Source organism: Scyliorhinus torazame, chromosome 5 (assembly GCF_047496885.1).
Source record: "Scyliorhinus torazame isolate Kashiwa2021f chromosome 5, sScyTor2.1, whole genome shotgun sequence".
NCBI lineage: Eukaryota > Metazoa > Chordata > Chondrichthyes > Carcharhiniformes > Scyliorhinidae > Scyliorhinus > Scyliorhinus torazame.
Window position 1 is genome coordinate 211,356,092 of NC_092711.1, and position 27,228 is coordinate 211,383,319.

Sequence of the window (27,228 nt, forward strand, 5' to 3'; positions counted from 1 at the left end):
GAAGAATAACATCCTCCCTGCGATTAGCAGGAAAATGGCCGCATCAAAATTGGCCTCAACAACAACCAGCTGTAACCCATCAAAAACAAGAGGGGTTTTCAGGTAAAGGATGCAGAAGGCACCGCCTGTCTTATATGGGTCTTTGGAAACAAATGAATAAAGATTCCACTCACCATAGATCCAGCTTAAGCTGATGAGTTCTAGAACAGCAGCTATAAGAATGCCCCATCCAGCACAGAAATGATCAATTAAACTGATCCAGTAAATTCCAGCCTGAAAATAAATGACATGTTTGAAAATGTGCTGCTTGAGGAAGCTATAAAATAAGCATTGTCTGAAACACTTAAATCATCCACTTTGGCTCAAAGTTAAAGGAACAAGTTCTGCACTGTTACATTGCTATGTCAATAGACTACCATGAGTACAGCAGGAATAAAAACACTCGCTAATCAGATATTCCCATGCAGTTCATGTTTGAGGTCTTTGCACAGGCAGTTATTCTGACCTATCCCGTCCTTAAAACTGACCCAGATGAATTAAATTATCTCATTATCATTGTCACGCGCGTAAACATGGCAGCCAATTTAGAGGGCACAACATTGGAGAGAGTGCAGAAGAGGTTCACTAGAATGGTGCCAGGGATGAGAAACTTCAGTTATGAGGATAGAACAAAGAACAAAGAAAAGTACAGCACAGGAACAGGCCCTTCGGCCCTCCAAGCCTGTGCCGACCATGCCGCCCGTCTAAACTAAAACCTTCTGCACTTCCAGGGTCTGTATCCCTCTATTCCCATCCTATTCATGTATTTGTCAAGATGTCCCTTGAACGTCACTATCGTTTCCACCACCTCCTCCGTAGTGAGTTCCAGGCACCCACTACCCTCTGTGTAAAAAAACCTGCCTCGTACATCTAGATAGATAGAGAAGTTGAGACTTGGAGAGGAAAAGGCTAAGAGGAGATTTGATCGAGATGTTCAAAATCATGAGGGGGCTGGAGTAGATAGGGAGAAACTGTACCTGTTTGTAAAAGAGTCAAAAATGAGTGTTGATTGCAAAAGAACCAAATGTGATGTGAGAAAAAAAGTTTTCACACAGCGAGTGGTTCGGGTCTGGAATGCACTGCCTGGGAATGTGGTGGAGGCAGATTCAATGGAGGCATTCAAGAGGCATTAGATGATTATTTTAATAGAAATAATGTGCAGGGGTACTGGGGGAAAGGCACTAAGTCATGATGCCTGTTTGGAGGGCTGGTACACACACGATGGGCCAAATGGCCTCCTTCTGCACCATAACAATTCTGTTATTTTGAGGACATAATTACAGATGAGGAAAGCCATTCAGTCCAGTTTTCATTCAGCCGTTAAGGATTTGCTGACATCCCAACAATACAGAATCCAATTGTTTCTCTAATGTTTTAAAGGTTGTTTAGTCCTCATATTTGATGAGGAATTTAATTCTGCATGTAGATTATTCTCTGTGTGCTGAAGTATTCCATCTAATTTTTTGACCAAAATCGGGATTTATAAGCAAATGAGAATGTTCTCGATTGAGTTAAACTGGTGCTGAGAAAAATTGAGCCCCATCAGTCAGGTGATGGAAGGTGCCATCAACAGAGTAATAACCTACTCATCGATGCTCAATGTCGGTTCTACTCAGACTTCATTATAGTCTTGACCCGAGTAAGTGCCAAAAACTGAATTCCTACATGAGATTAGAGTGAGTTCTCTCACTATGAAGGCAACATTTGACCAAATATGATAACAAGGAGCCCAGTAACATGAATGCCAATGGCAACCAAGTGGAAACTCTCCCCGTGCTGGAATCATACCCAGCACAAAGATAGATGGCTGTGGGTGGTCAATCACCTCAACCCCGTGTTATTGCTGCAGGAGTTCCTCAGATTGGTCAGTTTTCTAGGATCAACCATTTTCAGCTGCTTCATCAATGACCTTCCCCCCATCATAATGTCAGAAGCAGGGATGCTCGCTGATGAGTTCGCAATGTTCAGTACCATTCACAGCTCCTCAGATAATGAAGTAGTCGATGGTCAAATGCAACAAGGCATGGACAATATTCTAGCTTGGGCTGGTAAATGTAGCAATCACCCACACAAGTACCAGCTAATCACCATCTCAAATATCTCTCCTTGATATTACCATCGCCAAATTTCCCACTATTTACATCCTGAGGATGTCTCCATTGACCAGAAAATTACCCAGATCAGCCACATAAAATACTGCGGCTGCAATAGCAGATCAGAGGCTGTGTATTCTGCGATGAGTGACTCACCTCCTGACACCCCAAAGTCTTTTCACCACCAAAAGGCACCCATTAGGACTGTGGTGGAATAATCTCCACTTATTGGAAAGAATGCACCTCCAGTAAAGCCCAAACAGCTTAACACCATCCAGAACAAAGCAACTGATTTGATTAGCACTGCATCCACCACCCTAAACATTTACTCCCTTCACTATTGACCAGTGTTGATCACCTACAAGATGCACAACAACAACGCGCCAAGGTTTCTTCAACAGGACCTCCCAAACCAGCTTATCTCGTCCACCAAGAAGAATGAGGGCAATAGGTGCACGGGGCACCACCACCAGCAAGTTCCCCCTCCACAAATCAAGCTATTCCCTCGATTCTGGAAAGGTTCCAGCAGATGGTAAAAACTGCGAATGTGATGCCGTTATTCGAGAAAGGAGACAGACAGAAAGCAGGAAATGATAGGTCAATTAACCTAACATCTGTCATGTGGCAAATCCTTCAAAAGAAATTAGTAGCAGATTGTTCAGAAAACTGTAATACAATCAAACCGACAAACATGGCTTCATTAAAGGCAAATTATGTTGCAACTTCGGGCCTGCCTCAGGAGGCTTGCAGGTACAGCAAGTACTTAGGGGGCAAATGGGATGTTGGCCTTTATTGCAAGGGGAATGGAATATAAAAGTAGGGAAGACCTGCAAAACTACCAAACATTGGTGAGATCCGGCAGAGTGTTCACTTCTTGTGACCAATTAGAGGGATATTTAGAGGCAGTTAAGAGAAGATTCACTTGGTTAATTTCAAGGGATGAGGAAACGTTGAGCAGGTTGGGTCATACGCATTGGAGTTTAGGAAAATAAGAATTCATCTGATTGAAACATATAAGATTCTGAAAGGTTTTGAGGGTAGATGCTGTGAGGATGCTTTCCATCGAACCATAGAATTCTTACCGTGCAGAAGGAGGTCATTTGAGTCTGCACTGATCCATTAAAGGAGTGCCCAAAGCCCACTCCCCTGCAATATCCCTGTAACCCGATAACCCCACCTAACCTGCACATCTTTGGATTCTAAGTGGCAATTTTAGCATGGACAATTCACCTAAGCTGCACTTATTTGGGCTGTGGGAGGAAACCCGCGTAGATGCAAGCAGAAAGTGCAGACTCCACACAGAGTCACCCAAGGCAGGAATTGAACCCGGGACCTTGGCGCTGAGATGCAGCAGTGCTAACCATTGTGCCACTGTGATTTTCACCTCTCTAACTAGATTTTATACTTCGCAATGTGAGTCAATCCGAAACATCACTATACAACATTACACAGATGGGTCAAAAAAGGACCAATGCACAAGGTTCTGTTTTATTACTTCATCCTGTTACATTCATAACTTTATCACAAGAACTATGTGGCAACATTGCGAAGTATTAAAAGACGACATACCTGTGTCACACATACAAGACTGAGGAAATAAAACAACAGGCAAACTCCACTTGTCAGGTAAAGGCGTTTTGATCGCAGCAATTTAGGGAACTGGTCCAGCAGTGTTGTTATAATTGCTTCTGATTAAATTAAAAGTCAAATGAGATCAGTAATTAATTGATCATTTACACAGTCCAGAGAAACCCACCGCCGGAAAGGCCACAAGTCTTGCAGACAGAGGAGCAGGTAGAACAGCTTCTCTGAGCAAATGAGCAAACATTGCAGGGACATGAATTAGGCTATTAGCTCTTAACAAGGTTAGAAAGCAGAATATCCCACTTGCCTTAAGATGTGTTTGCACCAGCGACAGGAATCTAATTATCTGTCCCTGATGGAGTACATTGGTAACTTTCTTGTGCTGTGTCTTGAAGGCATTTGCAGGGTGCTCCTCAGAGGAGAGAAGACCGTGAATGACAGTATCCTCAGTACAGAACATTACAGCCTTCTCTCCAGGACCCGCAGTGTCAATGAGACCACTGGATGATTTGATTACCTTAATGATTTTTATTGGGGGCTGTAATAAGGAGGATGAGGAGGGTAATGGGAGAGTCAAGCTTACTTCCATCACCAGCGAAAGTTTCAGGGAAAGGCAATGTTCCAAGCAGTGATGCACACTTCCCCACAGCAGTAACTGGGAGACTTAGCATGTTCCCCTTCTCTTTTGAAGAGTTAGTAGGTTAATCCGTGACCTCTGTGCAGAGGAAGCTGAAGGTGTGGCATCCATCTTGGAATGGGGTATTGGGATGGAATGAACAATATCATCCTGAGGAAATGGAGCAGAGCTCTCATGTTTACTATGTTTGCTGTCCTGGATGGAAGCCCGAACATTTCGGACAATTTTAAATTCTTTACTGTCATAATATACACCAGTATATCATGGTGCAGATACACACACACTGATGGACACACAGCAAGACCAATCAACACACACAACACCGCAGCCAATCACCAGTTAGAGCACACGCACTATAAAGACAGGGGGCATCAGAGTTCCCACTCATTCGAGATGCAGCCTCCTAGTAGGACAGAGCTTACAGCTTGCAGCACAGATCTTCACCATGTGCTGAGTGCATAGACTGGTTAGGACAAGGCATAGGTCGTTAGTTCAATCTAATATCGTGTTAACCCACAGTGAAAGTATGTACAACAGTTTCTGACTTAATAAAATAGTGTTGCACTATTTTAAGTGTTGGTGGCCTGTATGTGTTCCACAGATCCCGAGCACTCAACACATCATTTACATTTGCTGAATAAAGTTTCAATCAAATGAGGATTCATCACTAAATCCAGATTGAGCAAAATACTTCCAGACTTTTCACTAAGGAGAGAAGATTGAGGAGACCTAATGGAGGCTTTCAAAATTATAACAGGCAAATCGTGGATGATTATTTCCAATGGTCATTGAAAGGTTAATGTGGGGATGTTGATGGGGAATTAGCAATAAAAGATGAATAAAAGTGGCCACCACGAAAGAGACTGAGGGTCAGTTCAAAGAAAATTGGATCAGTTTTTGAAAAGCATGAACGTGAAAGGATTCACGGAATAGGTATGAAATGGGATTAGATTAGTTAAGGTTAAGTTAAAGAGACACACTGCCACAGTTGTAATGAGTAAACAGCCATCCTCTCTCTGTGTCAGAATTATCCCAACAAATGCAAGTTTTGCTACAATTGCCAAGTGGCCTAAAGTCATCAGCAACACTGAAAGAGTTGGATGGAAAATTATGTCCTGATGTGTTTCCAGGGAAAGATCAGCATAAAATGTCAGGGAGAACATTTTATTTTTTATTTTTTTATAAACTTAGAGTACCCAATTCATTTTTTCCAATTAAGGGGCAATTTAGCGTGGCCAATCCACCTACACTGCACATCTTTGGGTTGTGGGGGCGAAACCCACGCAAACCCAGGGAGAATGTGCAAACTCCACACAGGCAGTGACCAGAGCCGGGTTCAAACCTGGAACCTCGACGCCGTGAGGCAACAGGGCTAACCCACTGCGCCACCATGCTGCCCCCATCAGGGAGAAACATTAATGAGGCAAGAAGTGTTGTGGATGAGGTTAATTTTGATTTGGTCAAAGTGGCCTTCAAAAAGCTTCATTGTCATCAAAAAGGGGTTTGTAGATTTACCATCTGGTTAAAAATCCCATAATTTTTAAGGGATTCGAAGGAATGGGACTGGAGTCTCAATATTGCACTGAGCTGCACCTAGGTGCGTGTTTGAGGTGGGCAGCTACAGGTCTATTGAAATGAGTTTTGGCCCTCAAAATGGCTCAGTCTCCTCCCCTCCTATCAAGGGTGGGCGCAGGCACTCTCCACCGGTTGGCCATTTGAAAGGGATGATCTGATCTGATATGAGAGAACCTGTCATTGGATATCATGGTGCTGGCAGATCAAGAATCAATACATGAGAATTGCCCAGCAATAGGTGAGTAGATTTCTATTGTGGTGCGCTGTAAGTGGGTGATAGTGGAACACCATCTGCCTTCCATGTCATCCAAGTCAGGCAGGATGTATAACTAGTGGATGATCTGCTACTGGTCACTTCAGGCTCACATTAAAGATTAATTTCATTTCAGAATCTTCATTGCTGAGATCTGGGGCGCGATTCTCCGACACCCCACCAGAATCGCCAGGGGCTGGCATGAATCCCGCCCCCGCCGTGTCCCGAATTCTCCGCCACCAGAGATTCGGCGGGGGCGGGAATCGCGCCGGTCGGCGGGCCCACCCCCGGCGATTCTCCGGCCCGCGATGGGCCGAAGTCCAGCCACTGTCAACCATCTCCTGCCGGCATGGATTAAACCACCTACCTTACCAGTGGGACAAGGTGGCGTGGGAAGGCTCCGGGGTCCTGGGGGGGGCGCGGGGCGATCTGGCCCCAGGGGGTGCCCCCACGGTGGCCTGGCCCGAGATCGGGGCCCACCTATCCGCGGGCGGGCCTGTGCCGTGGGGGCACTCTTTTTCTTCCGCCTTCGCCATGGTCTTCACTATGGTGGAGGCAGAAGAGACCCCCTCCCCTGCGCATGCGTGGGGATGGCGTCAGCAGCCGTTGACGCTCTCCCGCATGCGCCGCCCGGCGAAGACCTTTCGGCGCCGGCTAGCGTGGCGCCAAAGGCCTTTCCCGCCAGCCGGTGGAGCGGAAACCACTCCAGCGCCAGCCTAGCCCCTCAAGGTGAGGGCTTGGCCCCTAAAGGTGCGGAGACTTCCGCACCTTTGGGCGGCCCGACGCCGGAGTTCACGCCACTCCATTACGCCGGAACCCCACCCCCCGCCCTGCCGGGTAGGGGAGAATCCAGCCCCATGTTATGAGAAATGGTTGAGATTATATTAGTGGGACTTGAACCCATAATCTTAAACCCCAATGGCAAGGGTACTCCCACTGAGTTACAGCTGGCACAGACATTTCCAGATGGTGCAATGACATACATCAGGAGGTGGTGGTGCAGTGGTATTGTCACAGAAAGGACTAGTGATCCAGGGACCCAGGGTAACGCTCTGGGGAAGCGGGTTCAAATCCCACCGTGGCAGGTGGTGAATGTTGAATTGAATAACAATATGGAATTAAACCTGAAACCATTGTCAATTGTCATGAAAACATATCTGGTTCACTCATCTCCTTTGGGGAAGGAAATCTGCCATCCTTACCTGGTCTGACCTGTATGTCGCACCAGATCAACAATAATGTGCTCTGATATGGCCGAGCAAGCCACACAGGTCAAGGGTGATTAGGGATGGGCATTAAATGCTGGCCCAACCAGTAGCACTCACACCTCATGGACAAATTTTTAAAAATACCATCGGCTTTTAGTTTAATGCAGTTCGAAACCCATTTTAAATAGATTGAAGCTCCATTGAGACAGTGAAAGGGAAATCACCACACAGAAACATTACTCATTTATGTACTTATAATGACAAATACTATTTCTCATCCGGGGCTTGGGCACAAAAATCATTTCAGTGCAGTAGTGAAGGAGTGCTGCACAGTCAGAGGTTCCATCCTTCAGATGAGATGTTAACAAGCGAGGCCACATATCTGCCTGCTCAGATGGATATATTCGATCCAATGTGACTATTTTGAAGAAAAGCAGGGGAGTTAGCCCCAATGCCTTGGCCAAAATGTATCCCTAAATCAACATGCAGAAAAAACAGATGATCTGGGCATTGTCAAGTCGCTGTGTACTGGAGTTTTCTGCGTACCATCATGTTTGTCATGATATTCAAACACACACATCATGATGGACACACTAACAGGCAAATCAGAGTACACAACACCACAACCAATCACAGACAAGAACACCAACCACATAAAAAGCACGAGCACGACACCTGGAGGTCAGTAGGTCTGGGGAGAAGGAAGCATGAAAGAGCTGTTGAAACACCACAAGCAGGGAGCCCCCCACGTGCAGAGTGCAAAGACCAAGTTGTAAATAGTGAGTTTAAATAAACAAGTGTTGTACCATATGCAACTGTGTTGGCTCTTCTGTGTGTTAGAACACCCAACACCACATGGTACAGGAGTGGATCGATACCTGCCTACCAACCTGCCATTCTGGACATGGACCACACCGGCAAACCGCAGCCGATGCAAGTCACGGGGAACCTAGGCACCAACTGGAAGCTCTACAGGCAGCGATTTGACCTGTACATCCGTGCCACCGAAAAACAGAATGTCTCGGATGATTCGAAGATTGCAATGCTCCTCTTCTACGCAGGCCCCCACCCAAATGATGTCTTTAATTCACTGGTGTTCGAGGAAGGCGAAAACCAGGCCAAATATGACACGGTCATCCTCAAAATGGACCAGCACTTTCAAACTGAAGTAAACGAAACTTTCGAAAGATACATCTTTCAGCAACGCCTGCAAGGTAAGGAGGAGCTTTTTCAACCCTTTTTGACGCACCTCCGGATTCTAGCGCAGTCCTGCGGTTACGGCACCACCACAGAGTCCATGATCAGGGACCAGATTGTTTTTGGCGTTGCCTCCAGTGGCCTACGCCAGCAGCTTCTTAAAATAAAGAGCCTCACCTTAGCGTCTGCTGTGGAAGCCTGTGTCCTCCATGAAAATGCGACCTGCCGTTTTGCCCGATTTCAGGCGTCCGAGTTGGCACGGAGGGGGTCCCCAGCCGTCGAATCGGCAAGCCAGGCCGCCCACGACGTTGAACGCATCCAGGCCGTCGATTTCTTCCCGCCCCACGGCCCGGACGACAGCGGCCGCTTCCCGCGCTTTTCGCGGTCTCCCGCGCAGGTGCGCGCCAAGAATAACGGCCACAACGAGGGACGCACTGCGCAGGCGCGCCCACCGCAAGATCGCACTGCGCATGCGCAGTGGCGCAACGAACGCCGTGACGTCATGACGTGCAGCAAGTGTGGAGGTCTACACTTAAAAGGGCAATGTCCTGCAAAATACCAACAGTGCAACAGATGTGCCATGATAGGCCACTACGCAGCCCGCTGTCGTGCGGCTCAACCCATGGATCCGGCGCATCCTCGACAACCTCGCACACGAGTCAGGACCGTCCAGCCCACGCATCAAGACTTCCAGTTAAGTGATGCAGATGACCAGGATGACTTCAGAGTTGCCGTCATTGATGTCAACAAGGTCAATGCCATCAATCCAGACGATGAGTGGTGTGCCACCCTGACGGTCAACCGATCGCGCGTCGCCTTCCGTCTGGACACCGGCGCATCCGCCAACCTGATTGCTTACTCTGCAGTCCAGGCCATGAAGGTCAAACCACTCATCACACCATCCCGGCTTAAGATGGTTGACTATAACGGGAACGTTATCCCGTCCGTAGGATCTTGCCAGCTACAGGTGACTCACAAGGGGTACACGGCCACACTCCCCTTCGAAGTTGTGGGCTCATCAAAGGACTCGTTACTGGGCGCACAAGCGTGTAAGGTCCTTCACCTGGTACAGCGCATCATGTCTCTCTCTCCAGATGAGATATCCGACTTCCCGGATGCTGAGTTCCACGCGAATCTCCATTCCCTCCTCGCTCACAACCAGGAGGTTTTTGAAGGCATGGGGACATTGCCACACACGTACAAGATTCGACTCAGACCGGACGCCATCCCTGTCGTTCACGCACCTCGCAGGGTTCCTGCGCCTCTCAAAGACCGCCTCAAGGCACAACTGCAGATTCTTCAGGACCAAGGGGTCCTATCCAAGGTCACGGAGCCCACGCCATGGGTCAGCTCCATGGTCTGTGTAAAGAAGCCCTCTGGCGAGCTCCGTATATGTATAGATCCAAAAGATCTGAACAACAACATCATGCGGGAACACTATCCCATCCCAAAACGAGAAGACCTCACCAGCGAGATGGCGCGAGCCAACATATTCACTAAATTGGATGCGTCCAAAGGATTCTGGCAGATCCAACTGGACCCGGCCAGCCGAAGACTATGCACATTCAACACCCCTTTTGGCAGATTCTGCTACAACCGGATGCCATTCGGCATCATTTCGGCATCTGAAGTATTCCACCGCATTATGGAGCAGATGATGGAAGGCATCGAAGGGGTACGTGTATATGTGGACGATATCATCATTTGGTCCACCACTCCGCAGGAACACATGCATCGTCTTCGACGTGTCTTCACCCGCATACGGCAAAATGGCCTGCGTCTCAACCGTGCGAAGTGTGCTTTCGGCCAGACGGAGCTGAAATTCCTCGGGGACCACATCTCAAGGTCCGGGGTCCGTCCCGATGCAGACAAGGTTAGCGCCATCACAGCCATGCCACGACCGGCTGACAAGAAGGCTGTCTTAAGATTCCTGGGCATGGTCAACTTCCTTGGGAAGTTCATTCCCAACCTGGCTTCTCATACAACAAACATGCGCCATCTCGTAAAAAAATCGACGGAATTCAACTGGCACCAGTCGCATCAGCAGGAATGGGAGGAGCTCAAGCACAAACTGGTCACGGCACCAGTGCTGGCCTTCTTTGACGCGACTCGCCCTACAAAGATCTCAACAGACGCCAGCCAATCTGGTATTGGAGCGGTACTCCTGCAAAAAGACAGCACGTCATCATGGGCCCCGGTTGCGTATGCCTCACGAGCCATGACCCCTACCGAACAGCGCTACGCGCAAATCGAAAAAGAATGCCTGGGCTTGTTAACTGGACTGGACAAGTTCCACGACTATGTGTATGGCCTGCCACGATTCACGGTCGAAACTGACCACCGCCCCCTGGTCAACATCATTAACAAAGACCTGAACGACATGACTCCTCGCCTCCAGCGCATCTTACTCAAACTCAGGAGGTACGATTTTGAACTGATCTACACTCCGGGGAAGGAACTCATAGTGGCGGACACTCTTTCCCGAGCAGTGAGCACACCACCAGATGCGGAGGGGTTCGTGCGTCAAATTGAGGCACACGTGACTCTGACAGCAGCAAATATGCCAGCTGATGATCCTTGTCTGGCCCACATACGCGCAGAGACGGCGACTGACCCTCTGCTGCAGCGAGTGATGCGCCACATGACGGAAGGGTGGCTAAAAGGGCAGTGCCCCCAGTTTTACAATGTGCGAGATGATCTCACCAATATAGACGGGGTCCTTATGAAATCGCATAGGATCGTCATTCCACACAGTGTGCGCCAGATGATTCTTCGTCAACTACACGAAGGCCACTTGGGTGTCGAAAAATGCAGACGAAGGGCCCGGGCGGCGGTATATTGGCCGGGTATTAATGAAGACATAGCCAACATGGTGCTCAACTGCACAACCTGTCAGAGGTTTCAGCCGGCGCAACCTCCGGAAACACTTCTACCACACGAGATGGTGACGTCCCCCTGGGCGAAGGTGGGTGTTGACCTATTTCACGCGCTCGGCAGAGATTACATTGTTATTATAGACTACTTCTCAAACTACCCGGAAGTCATGCCTCTCCATGATCTGACGTCGTCCGCAGTCATTGGGGCCTGCAAGGAAACGTTTGCTCGCCATGGCATTCCAAGGACTGTCATGTCAGACAATGGACCTTGTTTTGCCAGCCGTGAATGGTCGTCCTTTGCCGCAGCATATGGTTTCACTCATGTGACATCCAGCCCTCTGCATCCACAATCGAACGGGAAGGCTGAAAAGGGTGTCCACATCGCAAAGCGGCTCCTGTGCAAGGCGGCTGATGCCGGATCGGACTTTAACCTTGCCTTGCTGGCCTATCGATCGGCCCCGTTATCCACGGGCCTCTCGCCAGCGCAGCTACTAATGGGTCGCTCCCTCAGGACGACGGTACCTTCCGTCCTGGCACCGACAACAGACCATGAGGCGGTTCTTCGGGACATGCAACTGCAGCGTGATCGCCAGAAAGGTCGGTACGACACACGAGCGACGGACCTGCCCCCCCTGTCCTCCGGAGACAAAGTACGCGTCCATCAACCGTATGGTGGCTGGTCAGCACCGGCCGAAGTCCTCCGACAAGTGGCTCCCCGCTCGTTCCTGGTTCGCATGCCGGATGGTTCCGTGCGTCGCCGCAATCGGCGCGCCCTTCGCCGACTTCCACGTTCACAGCCACACAACACGCCAGATCCTCAACAGGCTTCCGAGGATGACTTTGTGGAGCTGCCGCACATCACGCCCTTTCCATCGCCACCCATGGCCATGCCTGCACAGCAGCCGGTGGTTCTTGATCCACCCTTAAGGCGGTCAACCCGAATTCGTCGCAAACCCATTAGAATGGACTTATAATACAGTTCATATGTTTAATAAGTTGGACAATTTTACATGATAACCTGTTGTTGTTTATCGTTCCAGATGTCGTCTGACTGGACAACTGTTCAAAATTTTTTTTTCTTCTTCTCTCGTTCGCATTTCTGTTATGTTATGGTACAACTGGATTCATGTGACGCACTCGACATCGCCCCATGTACATAGTTCCGTCATAGACACATGCTGCACACGACACACACACACTCTTAGATGCACTCACGTCACGATCATATTTATTACCACGTAGGCACATATCTTTGTAAAAAGGGGGGATGTCATGATATTCAAACACACACATCATGATGGACACACTAACAGGCAAATCAGAGTACACAACACCACAACCAATCACAGACAAGAACACCAACCACATAAAAAGCACGAGCACGACACCTGGAGGTCAGTAGGTCTGGGGAGAAGGAAGCATGAAAGAGCTGTTGAAACACCACAAGCAGGGAGCCCCCCACGTGCAGAGTGCAAAGACCAAGTTGTAAATAGTGAGTTTAAATAAACAAGTGTTGTACCATATGCAACTGTGTTGGCTCTTCTGTGTGTTAGAACACCCAACACCACAATGTTTTCATACTTTGCAACAATGTTTAAAGTTCAAAAGCATTTAATTGGCTTTGAGGCAAGTGATGGCTATAGAAATGCATGTCTTTTTTTCTTTGTCTTAGACAATGGCCGAGAAATCTGTTGACATTGCAGGCATTTTACAGGCATGAAATGGCTGCAGAAGAATCCAATATGGGGAGTGCTGTGAATTGGTGCATTCCAGGACAGAAGTAAACCACCCTACATATTGGTAAGGGCTTATGTCTGAACAGGCAAATACCCTTTGTAAATGTGGGTCGAGTTGTTAAGCAGATTCCAGGGCCCATTTACAGTGAGAGTGATAGCATGGAAATGTGCCATTTTGCTGCAATCAGTATTCTCAGCTGGACCCATTCCCAAGGGCCCTGGACCGTTAAGATATGGGCAGCACTGGGCTCATGTGCAGACTCAGGCACAATCCAAAGTCTGGGCTGCAATACCACCCCCCTACCCTCACCCCCGCCCCCCCCACGCTCCACCTTTTAAAAATAAAAGTGGAAAGCGATTGGGTAAAGTAATATCCTTACCTACAGCTACAAATTGACTGTCGAGTCCCAGAGTGATCAGCATAAAGAAAAACAAAATGGCCCATAAAGGTGACCACGGCAACTGTGCAATAGCCTCTGGATAGGCAATAAAGGCCAAACCAAAACCTGAATACAAGTGAGATAGTGCAATTAATGGTACTTAAAAGAGGAATGCTGTAAACATCTTAACTTAATTTAGAATTTTGATTGCTGAAGTTTTACTTAGCATTGTGCGCTTGGCCTGAGATTTTGTGGCTTAATCAGAAACATTCTGCCCTTTAATATTCCAGTCTCTTTCAGCATTCCCATGCTGAGAAACAAATTCAACCTGTTCCAGGTTTTGCTCCTGTTTTTTTCATGTGTCGTCACTGACGTCTTTTCATCCACATCCTCTTCTTCTTATTCCTCTCTCTGCTCTTCCTCTCTGCTTCCCATGTTGTTCAACCTTCTACTCCTGATGTCAAATGCCTTCTTCACCATGTTCCTTGCATCTCCTCACTCCTTTTTGTAATTGCTCATTTTAGGCCCACACATAGAATTTACAGTGCAGAAGGAGGCCATTTGGCCCATCGAATCTTCACCGACCCTTGGAAAGACCACCCACTTAAGCCCATACTTCCACCCTATCCCCTTAACCCAGTAACCCCTCCTAGCCTTTCTGGGCACGAAGGGCAATTTAGCATGGCCAATGCACCTAATCTGTACATCATTGGACTGTGGGAGGAAACAGGAGCACCCGGAGGAAACAAACGCAGGCATGGGGAAAACATGCAGAGTCTGCACAGACAGTGACCCAAGCCGGTAATCGAACCTGGGACCCTGGACCCAGTGCTAATCACTGTGCTACTGTGCCGCCCACACTTTCCCCTTCTCTGCAATCATTCCATTTTTTTTTCTCTACCCTCCCCTACCTCCCTTCCACCTTTGATTTCCTCATTCTTGCATCTCCTTTCCACCTGCCATCTCTCTCCGACTCCTCGCCTCACTAATACAATTCAATTGGATCCAGAATTTTTCAACAGAACTTCTTTAGTGACCACTCGCTGACGCGTATGATTGTCCACCTGTGTTACTGATCATGGGTCCTTGTGTGGCTGATGATCCCGATCCTGGAGCTGCACATTTGACTACACACTTGGCAGGTGTTTCCAGGAGTTGGGATCGGCCCTTAGACTCTAGATCACTGGTATTCCTTTCTCAGGCTCCTTTTCTGGGCCTTCTCTTGCCGTTGGGTGTCCTCGAAGAATTGTGTTCCTTCAAATCAGGAGGTTCCTCCAAATAGGTCCCTTCTGAGCAAGTGTCCATAAGACCATAAGACATAGGAGCAGAATTAGGCCACTTGGCCCATCGAGTCTGCTCCGCCATTCAATCATGGCTGATATTTTTCTCATCCCCATTCTCCTGCCTTCTTCCCATAACCACCTGATCCCCTTATTAATCAAGAACCTATCTATCTCTGCCTCAAAGACACTCAGTGAATTGGCCTCCACAGCCTTCTGCGGCAAAGAGTCCCACAGATTCACCACCCTCTGGCTCAAAGAATTCCTCCTCATCTCAGTTTTAAAGGATTGTCTCTTTAATCTGAGATGGTGTCCTCTGGATCTAGTTTTTCCTACAAGTGGAAACATCCTCTCCACGTCCACTCTATCCAGGCCTTGCAGTATCTTGTACGTTTCAATAAAACCCCCTCTCATCCTTCTAAACTCCAACGAGTACAGACCAAGAGTCCTCAAACTTTCCTCATATGACAAGTTCTTCATTCCAGGGATCATTCTTGTGAACCTCCTCTGGACCCTCTCCAGAGGCGAGGCCATATTGGATTTGGTACTGGGTAATGAACCAGGACAGGTGCTGGATTTGGAGGTTGGTGAGCACTTTGGTGACAGTGACCACAATTCGATTATGTTTACTTTAGTGATGGAACGGGATAGGTAGGGCAAGAGTTATATCTGGGGGAAAGGCAATTATGATGCAATGAGGCAAGACTTAGGATGCATTGGATGGAGAGGAAAACTGCAGGGGATGGGCACAATGGAAATATGGAGCTTGTTCAAGGAACAGCTACTGCGTGTCCTTGATAAGAATGTACCTGTCAGGTAGGGAGGATGTGGTCAAGCAAGGGAACTGTGGTTTACTAAAGCAGTTGAAACACTTGTCAAGAGGAAGAAGGAGGCTTATGTAAAGATGAGACGTGAAGGTTCAGTTAGGGCGCTCGAGAGTTACAAGTTAGCTAGGAAGGACCTAAAGAGAGAGCTAAGAAGAGCCAGGAGGGGACATGAGAAGTCTTTGGCAGGTAGGATCAAGGATAACCCTAAAGCTTTCTATAGATATGTCAGGAATAAAAGAATGATTTGGGTATGAGTAGGGCCAGTCAAAGACAGTAGTGGGAAGTTGTGCGTAGAGTCCGAAGAGATAGGAGAGGTGCTAAATGAATATTTTTTGTCAGTATTCACACAGGAAAAGAACAATGTTGTCGAGGAGAATACTGAGATACAGGCTACTAGACTAGAAGGGTTTGAGGTTCATAAGGAGGAGGTGTTAGCAATTCTGGAAAGGGTGAAAATAGATAAGTCCCCTGGGCCGGATGGGATTTATCCTAGGATTCTCTGGGAAGCTAGGGAGGAGATTACTGAGCCTTTGGCTTTGATCTTGAAGTCATCTTTGTCTACAGATATAGTGCCAGAAGCCTGGAGGATAGGAAATGTTGTCCCCTTGTTCAAGAAGGGGAGTAGAGTCAACCCAGGGCTTTAGAGTGGTTTCACAGGTCGGCGCAACATCGAGGGCCGAAGGGCCTATACTGCGCTGTAATGTTCCTATGTTCTAAGGCCAGCACATCCTTCCTTAGATATGGGGCCCAAAACTGCTCACAATACTCCAAATGGGGTCAGACCGGAGCCTTATACAGCCTCAGAAGTACATCCCTGCTCTGGTATTCTAGCCCTCTTGACATGAATGCTAACATTGCATTTGCCTTCTTAACTGCCGACTGAACCTGCACATTAACCTCAAGAGAATCGTGAACAAGGACTCCCAAGTCCCTTTGTGCTTCTGCTTTCCGAAGCATTTCCCCATTTAGAAAATTGTCTATGCCTAGATTCCTCCTTCCAAAGTGCATAACCTCACACTTTTCCACATTGTATTTCATTTGCCACTTCATTTCCCACTCTCCTAGCTTGTCCAACTCCTTCTGCAGCCCCCTTAGTTCCTCAATACTACCTGTCCCTCTACAGATCTTTGTATCATCTGCAAGCTTAGCAACAGTGCCTTCAGAACCTTCTTCCAGATCATTAATGTATATTGTGAAACGTTGTGGGGCGCGATTCTCCACTACCACGCCGAAGTGGCCGCGCCGTCGTGAACGCCGTCGGGGTTCACAACGGCGCGAAACGGCCCCGGTCCTGACCGATTCAGGCCCTCACAATGGGCCAGGATCGGGGCCGCGTCATCTACACGCGCAAGGCCTTGTTGCCCGTGTAAAAGCGGCGCCGCATAGATGACCCGGCCGGCGCCGCATTACGGGCGTCATCCACGCATGCGCGGGTTGGCCGGCGCCAACCCGCGCATGCGTGGTTGCCGTCCTCTCTAAGTCCGCCCCGCAAGAAGATAGCGGACGGGCCTTGCGGGGCCGCGGAAGGAAGGAGGTCATCCTTCAGAGAGGACGGTCCGACGATCGGTGAGCACCGATCGCGGGCCACCCCACATTTCAGGTAAAGCCCGGTGCAGGATCCCCCCTCGCCCTCCCGCAGGCACCCCCCCAGCGTTCACGCACCGCTCATGACTGCAGCGACCAGGTGAGGACGGCGCCGGGGGGAACCCGCCGTTTTGGCCTGGCCGCTCTGTCCATCCGGGCCTCAGCATAGCGGGGGTGCCGGAGAATCGCCATTTTCGGTGTCTCCGGCGATTCTCCGGCCTGCCAAACTCGACCGGGCCGTTCCCGCCGCTTGGGAGAATCACGGGAGGGCGTCGGACCAGCGTCCCCGGAAATCTTGGCGGCCCAGGCGATTCTCGCAACCAGCGTGGGAGTGGAGAATCCCACCTGTGGTCCCAGCACAGCCCCCTGAGGCACACCACTAATCACTGGCTGCCATCCTGAAAAAGATCCCTTTATACTCACTCTTTGCCTTCTGCCAGTCAGCCAATCCTCTATCCATGCCAGGATCTTACCCTTAACACCATGGGCTTTAACTTATTTAACAGTCTCCTATGCGGCACCTTGTCAAAGGCCTTCTGGAAATCTAAATAAATCCCGTCCACTGATTCTGCTTTGTCTAACTTGCTTGTTACCTCCTCAAAGAACTCTAACAGATTTTTCAGACACAACCTCCCTTTGACAAAGCCGTGCTGACTCAGTCCTATTTTACCATGCACTTCCAAGTGCTTTGCGATCTCATCTTTAATAACAAATTCTAAAATCTTACCAATGACCGAAGTCAGGCTAACCGGCCTATAATTTCCCGTCTTCTGCCTCCCTCCCTTCTTAAACAGCGGTGTTACATTAGCCACCTTCCAGTCCTCTGGTTCCCTTCCTGCCTCCAGTGATTGCTGAAAGATCATCACTAACGCCTCCACAATTTCCTCAGCTATCTCTTTTAGGACCATGGGGTGTAGTCCATCCAGTCCAGGTGACTAATCCACCTTCAGACCTCTCAGTTTCCCCAGAACCTTCTCCATCGTAATGGTCACTACACTCACCTCTGCCCCCTGGTTCTCCTGGAGCTCTGGCATCCCACTGGTGTCTTCCTGATGCAAAGTAACTATTCAGTTCATCTGCCATTTCTTTGTTTCCTATTATTACTTCTCCAGCCACATTTTCTCGTGGTCCAATGTCAATTTTTGCCTCTCTCTTATATACCTTTTATATATTGATAAAAATTGCATCCTATCTTCCTTTACATTACTAGCTAGCTTGCACTCGTACTTCATCTTCTCCCCCCTTATTGCTTTTTTTAGTTGTCCTCTGCTCGCTTTTAAAGGCTTCCCAATCCTCTGGTTTCCCACTAATTCTCGCCACTTTGTATGTTTTTTCCTTAGCCTTTATGCTGTCCTTGACATCCCTCATCAGCCACGGGTGCCTTGTTCTCCCCTTAGCATGTTTCCCCTCCTTGGGATGAATTTCTGTTGTGCCTCCCTAATAACCCCCCAAAAATTCCTGCCATTGCTGTTCCACTGTCTTCCCTACTAGGCTCCTTCTCCAATCAACTCTGGCCAGCTCCTCCCTCATGTCTTTGTAGTTACCTTATTTAATTGTAATACTGTTACATCTGATTGCAGCTTCTCCCTCTCAAACTGCAGGGTAAATTCTATCATATTGAGGTCACTGCTACCTAAGCGTTCCTTCACCTTAAGTTACTTAATCAAGTCTGCCTCATTACACATCCAGAATTGCCTGTTCCCTAGTAGGCTCTGTCACAAACTGCTCCAAAAAAAACATCTCTTAGACATTCCACAAATTCCATTTCTTGGGATCCACTGTCAACCTGATTTTCCCAGTCCACCTGCATATTAAGGTCCCCCATGATTATTGTAATATTGTCTTTTTTACATGCCTTTTCTATCTTCTGATTCATTTTCTGCCCCACATCCTGACTACTGCTAGGGGGCCTGTACATAACTCCCATCGGGGTATATTTACCTTTGCGATTCCTCAACCCTAACCACAGAGATTCTATGCCTTCTGATCCAATATCGCTCCTTGCTATCGATTTAACTTAATTCCTAACTAACAATGCAACCCCGCCCCCATTGCCCATCTGCCTGTCCTTTCGATAGGGCATACATCCTTGGATATTTAGATCCCAGCCCTGATCCCCTTGCAGCCACGTCTCTGTGATGCCCACAACATCGGACCGGCCAATTTCAATGTGCGCAACAAGCTCATTTACCTTGTTCCATACACTGCGTGGATTTAGGTGCAACACCCTCAATCCTGCATTGGTCACCTCCCTTTTCACACTCTCCTCAGTCACTGTACCCTGTACTGTGGCCCTTTTTGATTTTTGACGATGGCTTCTCTGCCTTACACTTTCCCCCTTACTGCTTTTTGTCTCTGGTCCTGTTTTACTTTCCTTCGACTTCCTACATCGGATCCCATCCCGCTGCCACATTAGTTTCAACCCTCCCCAACAGCTCTAGCAAACACCCCCCTAGGACATCGGTTCCAGTCCTGCCCAGGTGCAGACCATCCGGTTTGTACTGGTCCCACCTCCCCCAGAACTGGTTCCAATGCCCCAGGAATTTGAATCCCTCCCTCTTGCACCATCTCTCGAGCCACGGATTCATCCTGTCTAGCCTGACATTCCTACTCTGACTAGCTCATGGCACTGGTAGCAATCCTGAGATTACTACCTTTAGGGCCATACTTTTTAGTTTAACTCCTAACTCTCTGAATTCAGCTTGTAGGACCTCATCCCGTTTTTTACCTATATCGTTGGTGCCGATGTGCACCATGACAGCTGGCTGTTCACCCTCCCCGCCAGAATGTCCTGCAGCCGCTCCGAGACATCCTTGATCCTTGCACCAGGGAGGCAACATACCCACCTGGAGTCTCGATTACGTCCGCAGAACAGCCTGTCTATTCCCTTACGATTGTGTCCCCTATCACTATAGCCCTGCCATTCTTCTTCCTGCCCTGCTGCGCAGCAGAGCCAGCCACGGTGCCATGAACCTGGTTGCTGCAGCCTCCCCCTGGTGAGCTATCTCCCTCAACACTATCCAAAGCAGTACATCTGTTTTGCAGGGAGATGACCACAGAGGACACCTGCACTGCCTTCCTACTCTTGCTCTGTCTTTGGGTCACCCATTTTCTATCTCCCTCAGTAACTTTCACCTGCGGTGTGACCAACTCGCAAAAAGTGCTGACCACGACGTCCTCAGCATCGCGGATGCTCCAAAGTGAGTCCATCCGCAGCTCCAGAGCCGTCAAGCGGTCTAACAGGAGCTGCAACTGGACATACCTCTTGCAAGTGAAGGAGCCAGGGACAGTGGACGTGTCCCTGAGCTCCCAGATCGCACACGAGAAGCATGACACGGGTCTGGGATCTCCTGCATGTCTTAATCCTTAGGTTAACTGATACAACTACAATTCCAAAATACGAAAGAAAAATTAATAAATATACAAATGAAAAGACAAACTACTTACCAGTCACTTACCAGAGATAGAAAGCACCTCCTCCCCACCCAGCTTTGAATTCCCACCTAGCTTCAAATTCCCAAACTCACTCTTCGCTGCGTCTCACTCTGGCTGTGTCATCTCTGGCTCACTGGGAGAACTCCCAGGCATTGTCATCTATGTTGTATTTGGACGTGTTTCATAGAATCCATAGAATCCCTACTGTGCAGAAAGAGACCATTCGGCCCATCAAGTCTGCACCAACCCTTTGAAAAAGCACCTTACCCACGCCCAATCCCCCACTCTATCCCTGTAGCCCCACCTAGAGGCAATTTAGCATGGCCAGTCCACCTAACCTGCACATCTTTGGACTGTGGGAGGAAACCGCAGCACCTGGAGGAAACCCTCGCAGGCACATTAAACTCCACACACCCCTGAGGCTGGAATTGAACCCGGGTCTCTGGGGGTGTGACGTAGCAGTGCTAACCACTGTGCTACCAAGCCACCCCTTATGAAGCACTTCCTTTGTCCCCCTCAGTTTCAGGGTGAAGACGATTTGCTCCCTAAACACGAGGCTGGCCCAGAGGAGTTGGTTTCGAATGATTATGGACTCAAAGCTGAATAGATCATCTGAGATTGTAGAATGCAGACAGTTCTGCCAAGAATTTTTACAGAAGGCAGTAAATTTACCTGACTGTGCAACCTCTGAAACGGGCTTGTCTTGTACATGAGCCATGTGTCCAAGAATGGAGAAGATGACAAATCCAGCAAACACACTCGTGGCACAGTTAACAACACAGACGACGATGGCATCTATGTAACAGTTGTTGTGGAATTTGTTGTAGGATGATAGTGTGATTAAACTGCCCCAACCCACTGCAAGAGAATAGAAAATTTGTGTTGCAGCATCTTTCCAGACCTGGGGAATAGAATGGAGAATTCATCAGCACCGGGAGATTTTACTTGAACTCATTCAACAGATAAAACCACATTAACCATGAGGAACATCATGAGGAACATGGGGCGTCATTCTCCGACCCCCCCGCCGGGTCGGAGAATCGCCGGGGGCTGCCGTGAATCCCGCCCCCACCGGTTGCCGAAGTCTCCGGCACCGGAGATTCGGCGGGGGCGGGAAGCGCGCCGCACCGGTTGGCGGGCCCCCCGCTCGATTCTCCGGCCCGGATGGGCCGGAGTCCCGCCGATAAATTGCCTGTCCCGCCGGCGTAAATTAAAGCACCTACCTTACCGGCGGGACAAGGCGGCGTGGGTGGGCTCCGGGGTCCTGGGGTGGGCGCGTGGCAATCTGACCCCGGGGGGTGCCCCCACGGTGGCCTGGCCCGCGATCGGGGCCCACCGATCCGCGGGCGGGCCTGTGCCGTGGGGGCATCTTTCCCTTCCGCCTCCGCCACGGTCTCCACCATGGCGGAGGCGGAAGAGATTCCCTCCACTGCGCATGCTCGGGAAACTGTCAGCGGCCGCTGACGCCCCCGCGCATGCGCTGCCCCGAGATGTCATTTCCGCGCCAGCTGGCGGGGCACCAAAGGCCATTTCCGCCAGCTCATGTGGGGCTCGGCCCCCAAAGATGCGGAGCATTCCGCACCTTTGGGGCGGCGCGATGCCCGTCTGATTGGCGCCAGTCGGCGGACATCGCGCCGTTTCGGGAGAATTTCGCCCATGGAGTGGGTTAGTCCAACACATCAATAGTTAGCTGACTGAGTGAAGTTCCCTCTGGTTAACAACATCTCCATTGAACAGTATCCTTTTTTGTTTATAACTTTAGAGTACCCATTTCATTTTTTCCAATTAAGGGGCAATTTAGCGTGGCCAATCCACCTAGCCTGTACATCTTTGGATTGTGGGGGCGAAAGCCACGCAAACACGGGGAGAATGTGCACACTCCATATGGGCAGTGACCCAGAGCCGGTATCGAATCTGGGACCTCGGCACTGTGAGGCAGCAGGGCTAACCCACTGCGCCACCGTGCTGCCCTATTAAACAGTATCCTAGCTCCCTGTCTACTCTTTTCCCACCAAATTCCCTCCAGGAGCTTTGATGCTTCCCATTGCCAGCCATATGTTTTCTAGTGAGTCATTTGATTTGCTATCTGCTGCATATAAACTGACACCCAGTAAACTCCCTGTTCTTTTTTAAATTGGCAACAGCAACAAAGGAAAGATTTGAATATTAGGCAAAGACCTACAAATCACACTCATGGATTTTTATCAACCACTCTGAATTGAACAGTTCAGGGGGAGAAGGTGAAAGAGAAAGAGGTTTTAAGGTGCATACTAAACTCCTTTCTGTCTAATATTTAACAAGACCAGTAGAGTAATGCATAACAAAAAAATTTGGCGTGGCGTCCAAAGGTGAACTGATATCTAAATATTTTTGGAATTCCTGTAGACAAGTTAGTGTCAAACATAATGCATTGCTTTCCTTTGGACTTAACTAGTGAGGTTAAGAGGGGGTCCCTGATGTTTGGGCAGCCAAGGGCCTCCATAATGTTTGCCCCTGAATGCAGAGGACAATTTCATTGCATGGGCATTGATGGAACACAGGTGATGGTGGGAGGGACCATTGTATCCCATTGGTTGTTCACCGCTCACCTCTAGTCCTGAAGCCCCAGATTAATAAAGTGCTGATCCACCCAGGTCCATCTGCTTCAATGGGTGCTTGGAGTTTAGAGTCTCTGCTCAAAGAGTCGATAGAATCATCGCATCAGGCAAAGAAGCAAAGCAAAAGTAAAGGAAGAAGATGAAGACGTGAGCAGAAATGAAGAGCTGAGAAGAGGGATAGGAGAAAACAGAGGATAACAAGCCCTGAAGCTTTCTCAGCCCACTGTTTTCCTCTGCGGAAAATGTGACAGGGATGGCCATGCCAGAGTGGGGCTCCTCAGCCATACCAGGTGATCTTTAACACAGCATTGATCATCCAGGCATAACTTATCATTTTACAAGATGAAAGGCAGCCACCACTAATAACATATCTAGCAAAGGAAGAAGCACTATCAGATCTAGTCATGATGAATGAATCGGCAAATCTAGGAAAAGTGAATGTGTAAGAAAGTGTAAGCAATAATGGTCACATCATGGGGGTGATTTTGAGTCTGTGTTAGCCTGTTAGTGAGAGCGGAGACGAGGGCACAAAGTCTGGAGAACATCGGAAAACACGATTCCCAACACGATAGCACAGTGGTTAGCACTGTGGCTTCACAGCACCAGGGTCACAGGTTTGATTCCCGGCAGGGTCACTGTCTGTGTGGAGTCTGCACGTTTGCCCCGTGTCTGCGTGGGTTTCCTCCGGCTGCTCCGGTTTCCTCCCACAGTCCAAAGACATGCAGGTGAGGTTCATTGGACATACTAAATTGCCCTTAGTGTCCAAAAAGGGGTTATTGGGTTACGGGGGTAGGGTGGAAGTGAGGGCTTAAAGTGGGTCGGTGCAGACTCGATGGGCCGAATGGTCTCCTTCTGCGGTGTATGTTCTATGTAATGTGGCGACTGGGGGCTTGTCACAGTAATTTAATTGCAATGTAAGCCTACTTGTGACAATAAAGATTATTATTATTTAATTTATTATTATATTATCTTATTATTATTATTAAGATCGTAATTTCAGATTTTCAATTCCCTTCGCTGGGGGAGTAACACAAAACACACCTCGGGATCCCGCGAACCTCCTTTTAACAAATTAGGGTGTCACTAACGAGCACTCACTCCAGGACATCCTCCCTCATTGAAAATTCAGTGGGTGCCAGTGTGATATCATGCCAGCGCCATTTACAACAGCTTTCCATAAATGTGAACCTGGCGTCCTCACCTCCGAGGGGGCTATTGTATGGTGAGCTCTCAGTCAGCCATCATCCTCAAAGGTGTTCAATGCTCAGGGGGAACTGGACGGGTGCAGGGGACACTGATAAGTTCAACGCGAGGCCAGAGCACGAGGGCAGAGCTGAGGTTCAGTCTCTCAATCTCCAGAGGAGAGGTTGCTCGCAGGCCTTACCTTCCCTTCATGTCAGGGCACCTCTTGCTGTAAGAGGGTCTGAAAGCTGCCATGCAGGTATTGATTCATGTATGCTTCTTGCTGGGCCTGGGCCCAAATCGCCGCTGAGGGAGTGGCTTTCCACAGTGGGCACTGAAAGTGGGTGAATACAGAGGGTCAGCACTGGAGGCGACAGTGAGGTACCTGGGGGTGGCTCCATGAGAGGTCAGACTGCAAGGGCAAAGTAGGGGACTCAGTCATCCCTGCCCTATGAATCATGAAGACCCTCTCACTTGGGGGGAGGGGAGAAGGATGACTGTAGTAAGAGTTGAACCCCATACTCAGGCAGCCCTTTGAGGACAAAGGTGTTAAGCTGTATGGAATTTCAAATCCACTTGCCAGGGAAGTTTGACTCAGAAATTGATGTTGGGGGGGATGGCTGTGGCTGAATGAAGACTTGTCAACTCTGCAGCCCTTGTGACCTGGGAGAAATAGTAAAGAAGGATTTTTAAAAGGATGGTTCTTTTGAAAAAGGATACAAGGATAATGCCACGCGCGTGACATTATTTTTTGAAATAAATTTAGAGTAGCCAATTACTTTTTTTTCCTATTAAGGGACAATTTAGTGTGGCCAATTAACCTACCCTGCACATCTTTTTTGGATTGTGGGGGGTGATACCCACGCAGACACGGGGAGAATGTGAAATCTCCATACGGACAGTGACCCGGGGCCGGGATCAAACCCAGGTCTTTGGTGCTGTGAGGCAACAGTGCTAACCACTGCGCCACCGTGCTGCCCCCTCATGCATGACTTTCGACAATGACAATGGTCAGGCTATGCAGAGCCAGGGATAGGCAACAGGGATTGTAAGATGACTACAAACGTAAACCAGAGGGTGGACATTGGAGGAAGTTTCTAGATCGGACAGGCAATAACCATCTCTGACCAATTTCCAAGCAATGACTGAAATCTTGGCTCGAAGTGAACAAAAATCCAAAAGCACTCAGGCCTTTAACTAATTAATTTGAACACAAGAGATAAATAAACAGAAACCTGAAACAGTTTGACCAAAAATTACCCCTGGGATTCTTTGAATTGCTCTGGTGTGTTTACCTCAGCTTGAGTCAGTTTGGAGAAGTCCGACTGTCTTCCAATGTAGAATTCAATTCCTTTGTAGGCTCCCTCCAGGGTAAGGCCTCGGATCAAGAGTATGATCAGAACGACATAAGGGAACGTCGCAGTGAAATAAACCACCTGACCATGGAGAGGAGCTTGTTAGAATACCCTGTATTGCCAGTACAACATTTAGAGCATTGAATCCAACTGAATGGTAAACTGATCAGATTGTGATCAAAGCAGAAAATCAGAAAACAATTGGAGGATTAATAGATACATGGAAGGTATACTTAATACTGATGTACATCTAACTGCATTTAAATAGCACAGTATTTATATCTCATATTCATGGGAGCAGCATATTTAAATGGGAGAATACAACACAGAATGTGATGAGCATATTTAACTCCTCACAGTTCCTTTCTTACCCTTCTCATTGTCCAGACGAATCTCATTTTACTCAAATAAACCCATGACCCTGTAGCGCACAAAGACTCCATGAGACGAATAGAGTGAAGTCGATGAGGCTTTATTAAGCGTGTCTGTTCCCCAGCAGCCCGATAGTAAACTGGCCTGCGGGGGAAGGCACCGGCTTCTTATACTTCGCCTTCAGGGCGGAGTATGAGGTCAACGGCCAACCAGGACCCGGGATCTGTCAGCCAATGACATTAGGGCTTCCAGTCCCACATGACCCCCAATACATACTACCACATTCACCCCTTGTCAAAAATGAACCCGGCGGGGTGATGCTTCGTATGGTGGTAAGGGTTTACAGGGCTGGTCCTGGGAGGATAGAACAGTTACATGGTAGTACAGTATTGGACAGTATCGTCCTGTTACAACTATTTACAGAGGGTATAGGAAAAACAAAATGTTCATTGGACAGTCCATCTTTGTTTTACATCAACGCCACGAGTCGGTCGGGCGGTCTGGTCGTCCGTGTCGATCGCCTCGGCCCCGGCGGTGGTGGTGGTGCTTGTACCAGCGTTGTCGCCTCCGGGAGCCGCACGGTTTCAGCTGTCGGTGCAAAGGGGAGGGGGACTGATCCTCCTGGGAAGGGGGCGGTCGCGGGGTGCGGCGGTGGCAGGAAGGGGGGCGGTTGGGTTGATGGTGTCGGGGGTGTGTGCGTGGTGCCGGCGGGCGCCAGATCCCGCAGGAAGACCGTGTCCTGTCGGCCGTCGGGGTACTCCACGTAGGCGTACTGGGGGTTTGCGTGGAGGAGGTGAACCCTTTCGACCAACGGGTCCGCCTTATGTGCCCGCACATGCTTTCGGAGCAGGATGGGTCCTGGGGCCGCCAGCCAGGTCGGCAGCGACGTTCCAGAGGAGGACCTCCTTGGGAAGACAAGGAGACGCTCGTGCGGCGTTTGATTAGTGCTTGTACATAATAACGACCGGATGGAATGGAGAGCGTCCGGGAGGACCTCCTGCCACCGTGAAACTGGGAG

General features: G+C 49.0%; 1 protein-coding gene across 2 annotated transcripts in view; it reads right to left on the minus strand.

The window, feature by feature from the left end:
• The window catches only part of LOC140420925 (sodium- and chloride-dependent neutral and basic amino acid transporter B(0+)-like), an 85,468-nt gene that overhangs the window by 5,571 nt on the left and 52,669 nt on the right, over positions 1 to 27,228 (minus strand). Inside the window, exons 7-11 of one of the 2 annotated variants that reach the window (XM_072505081.1) lie at positions 25,779 to 25,919; positions 21,377 to 21,605; positions 13,579 to 13,704; positions 3,702 to 3,820; positions 174 to 273 (exon numbers count right to left, since the gene is read on the minus strand). In XM_072505081.1, the coding sequence (XP_072361182.1) occupies positions 174 to 273; positions 3,702 to 3,820; positions 13,579 to 13,704; positions 21,377 to 21,605; positions 25,779 to 25,919 (715 nt within the window). The remainder of the gene's footprint in view (positions 1 to 173; positions 274 to 3,701; positions 3,821 to 13,578; positions 13,705 to 21,376; positions 21,606 to 25,778; positions 25,920 to 27,228) is intronic. The other variant, XM_072505082.1, reaches the window with a different exon arrangement.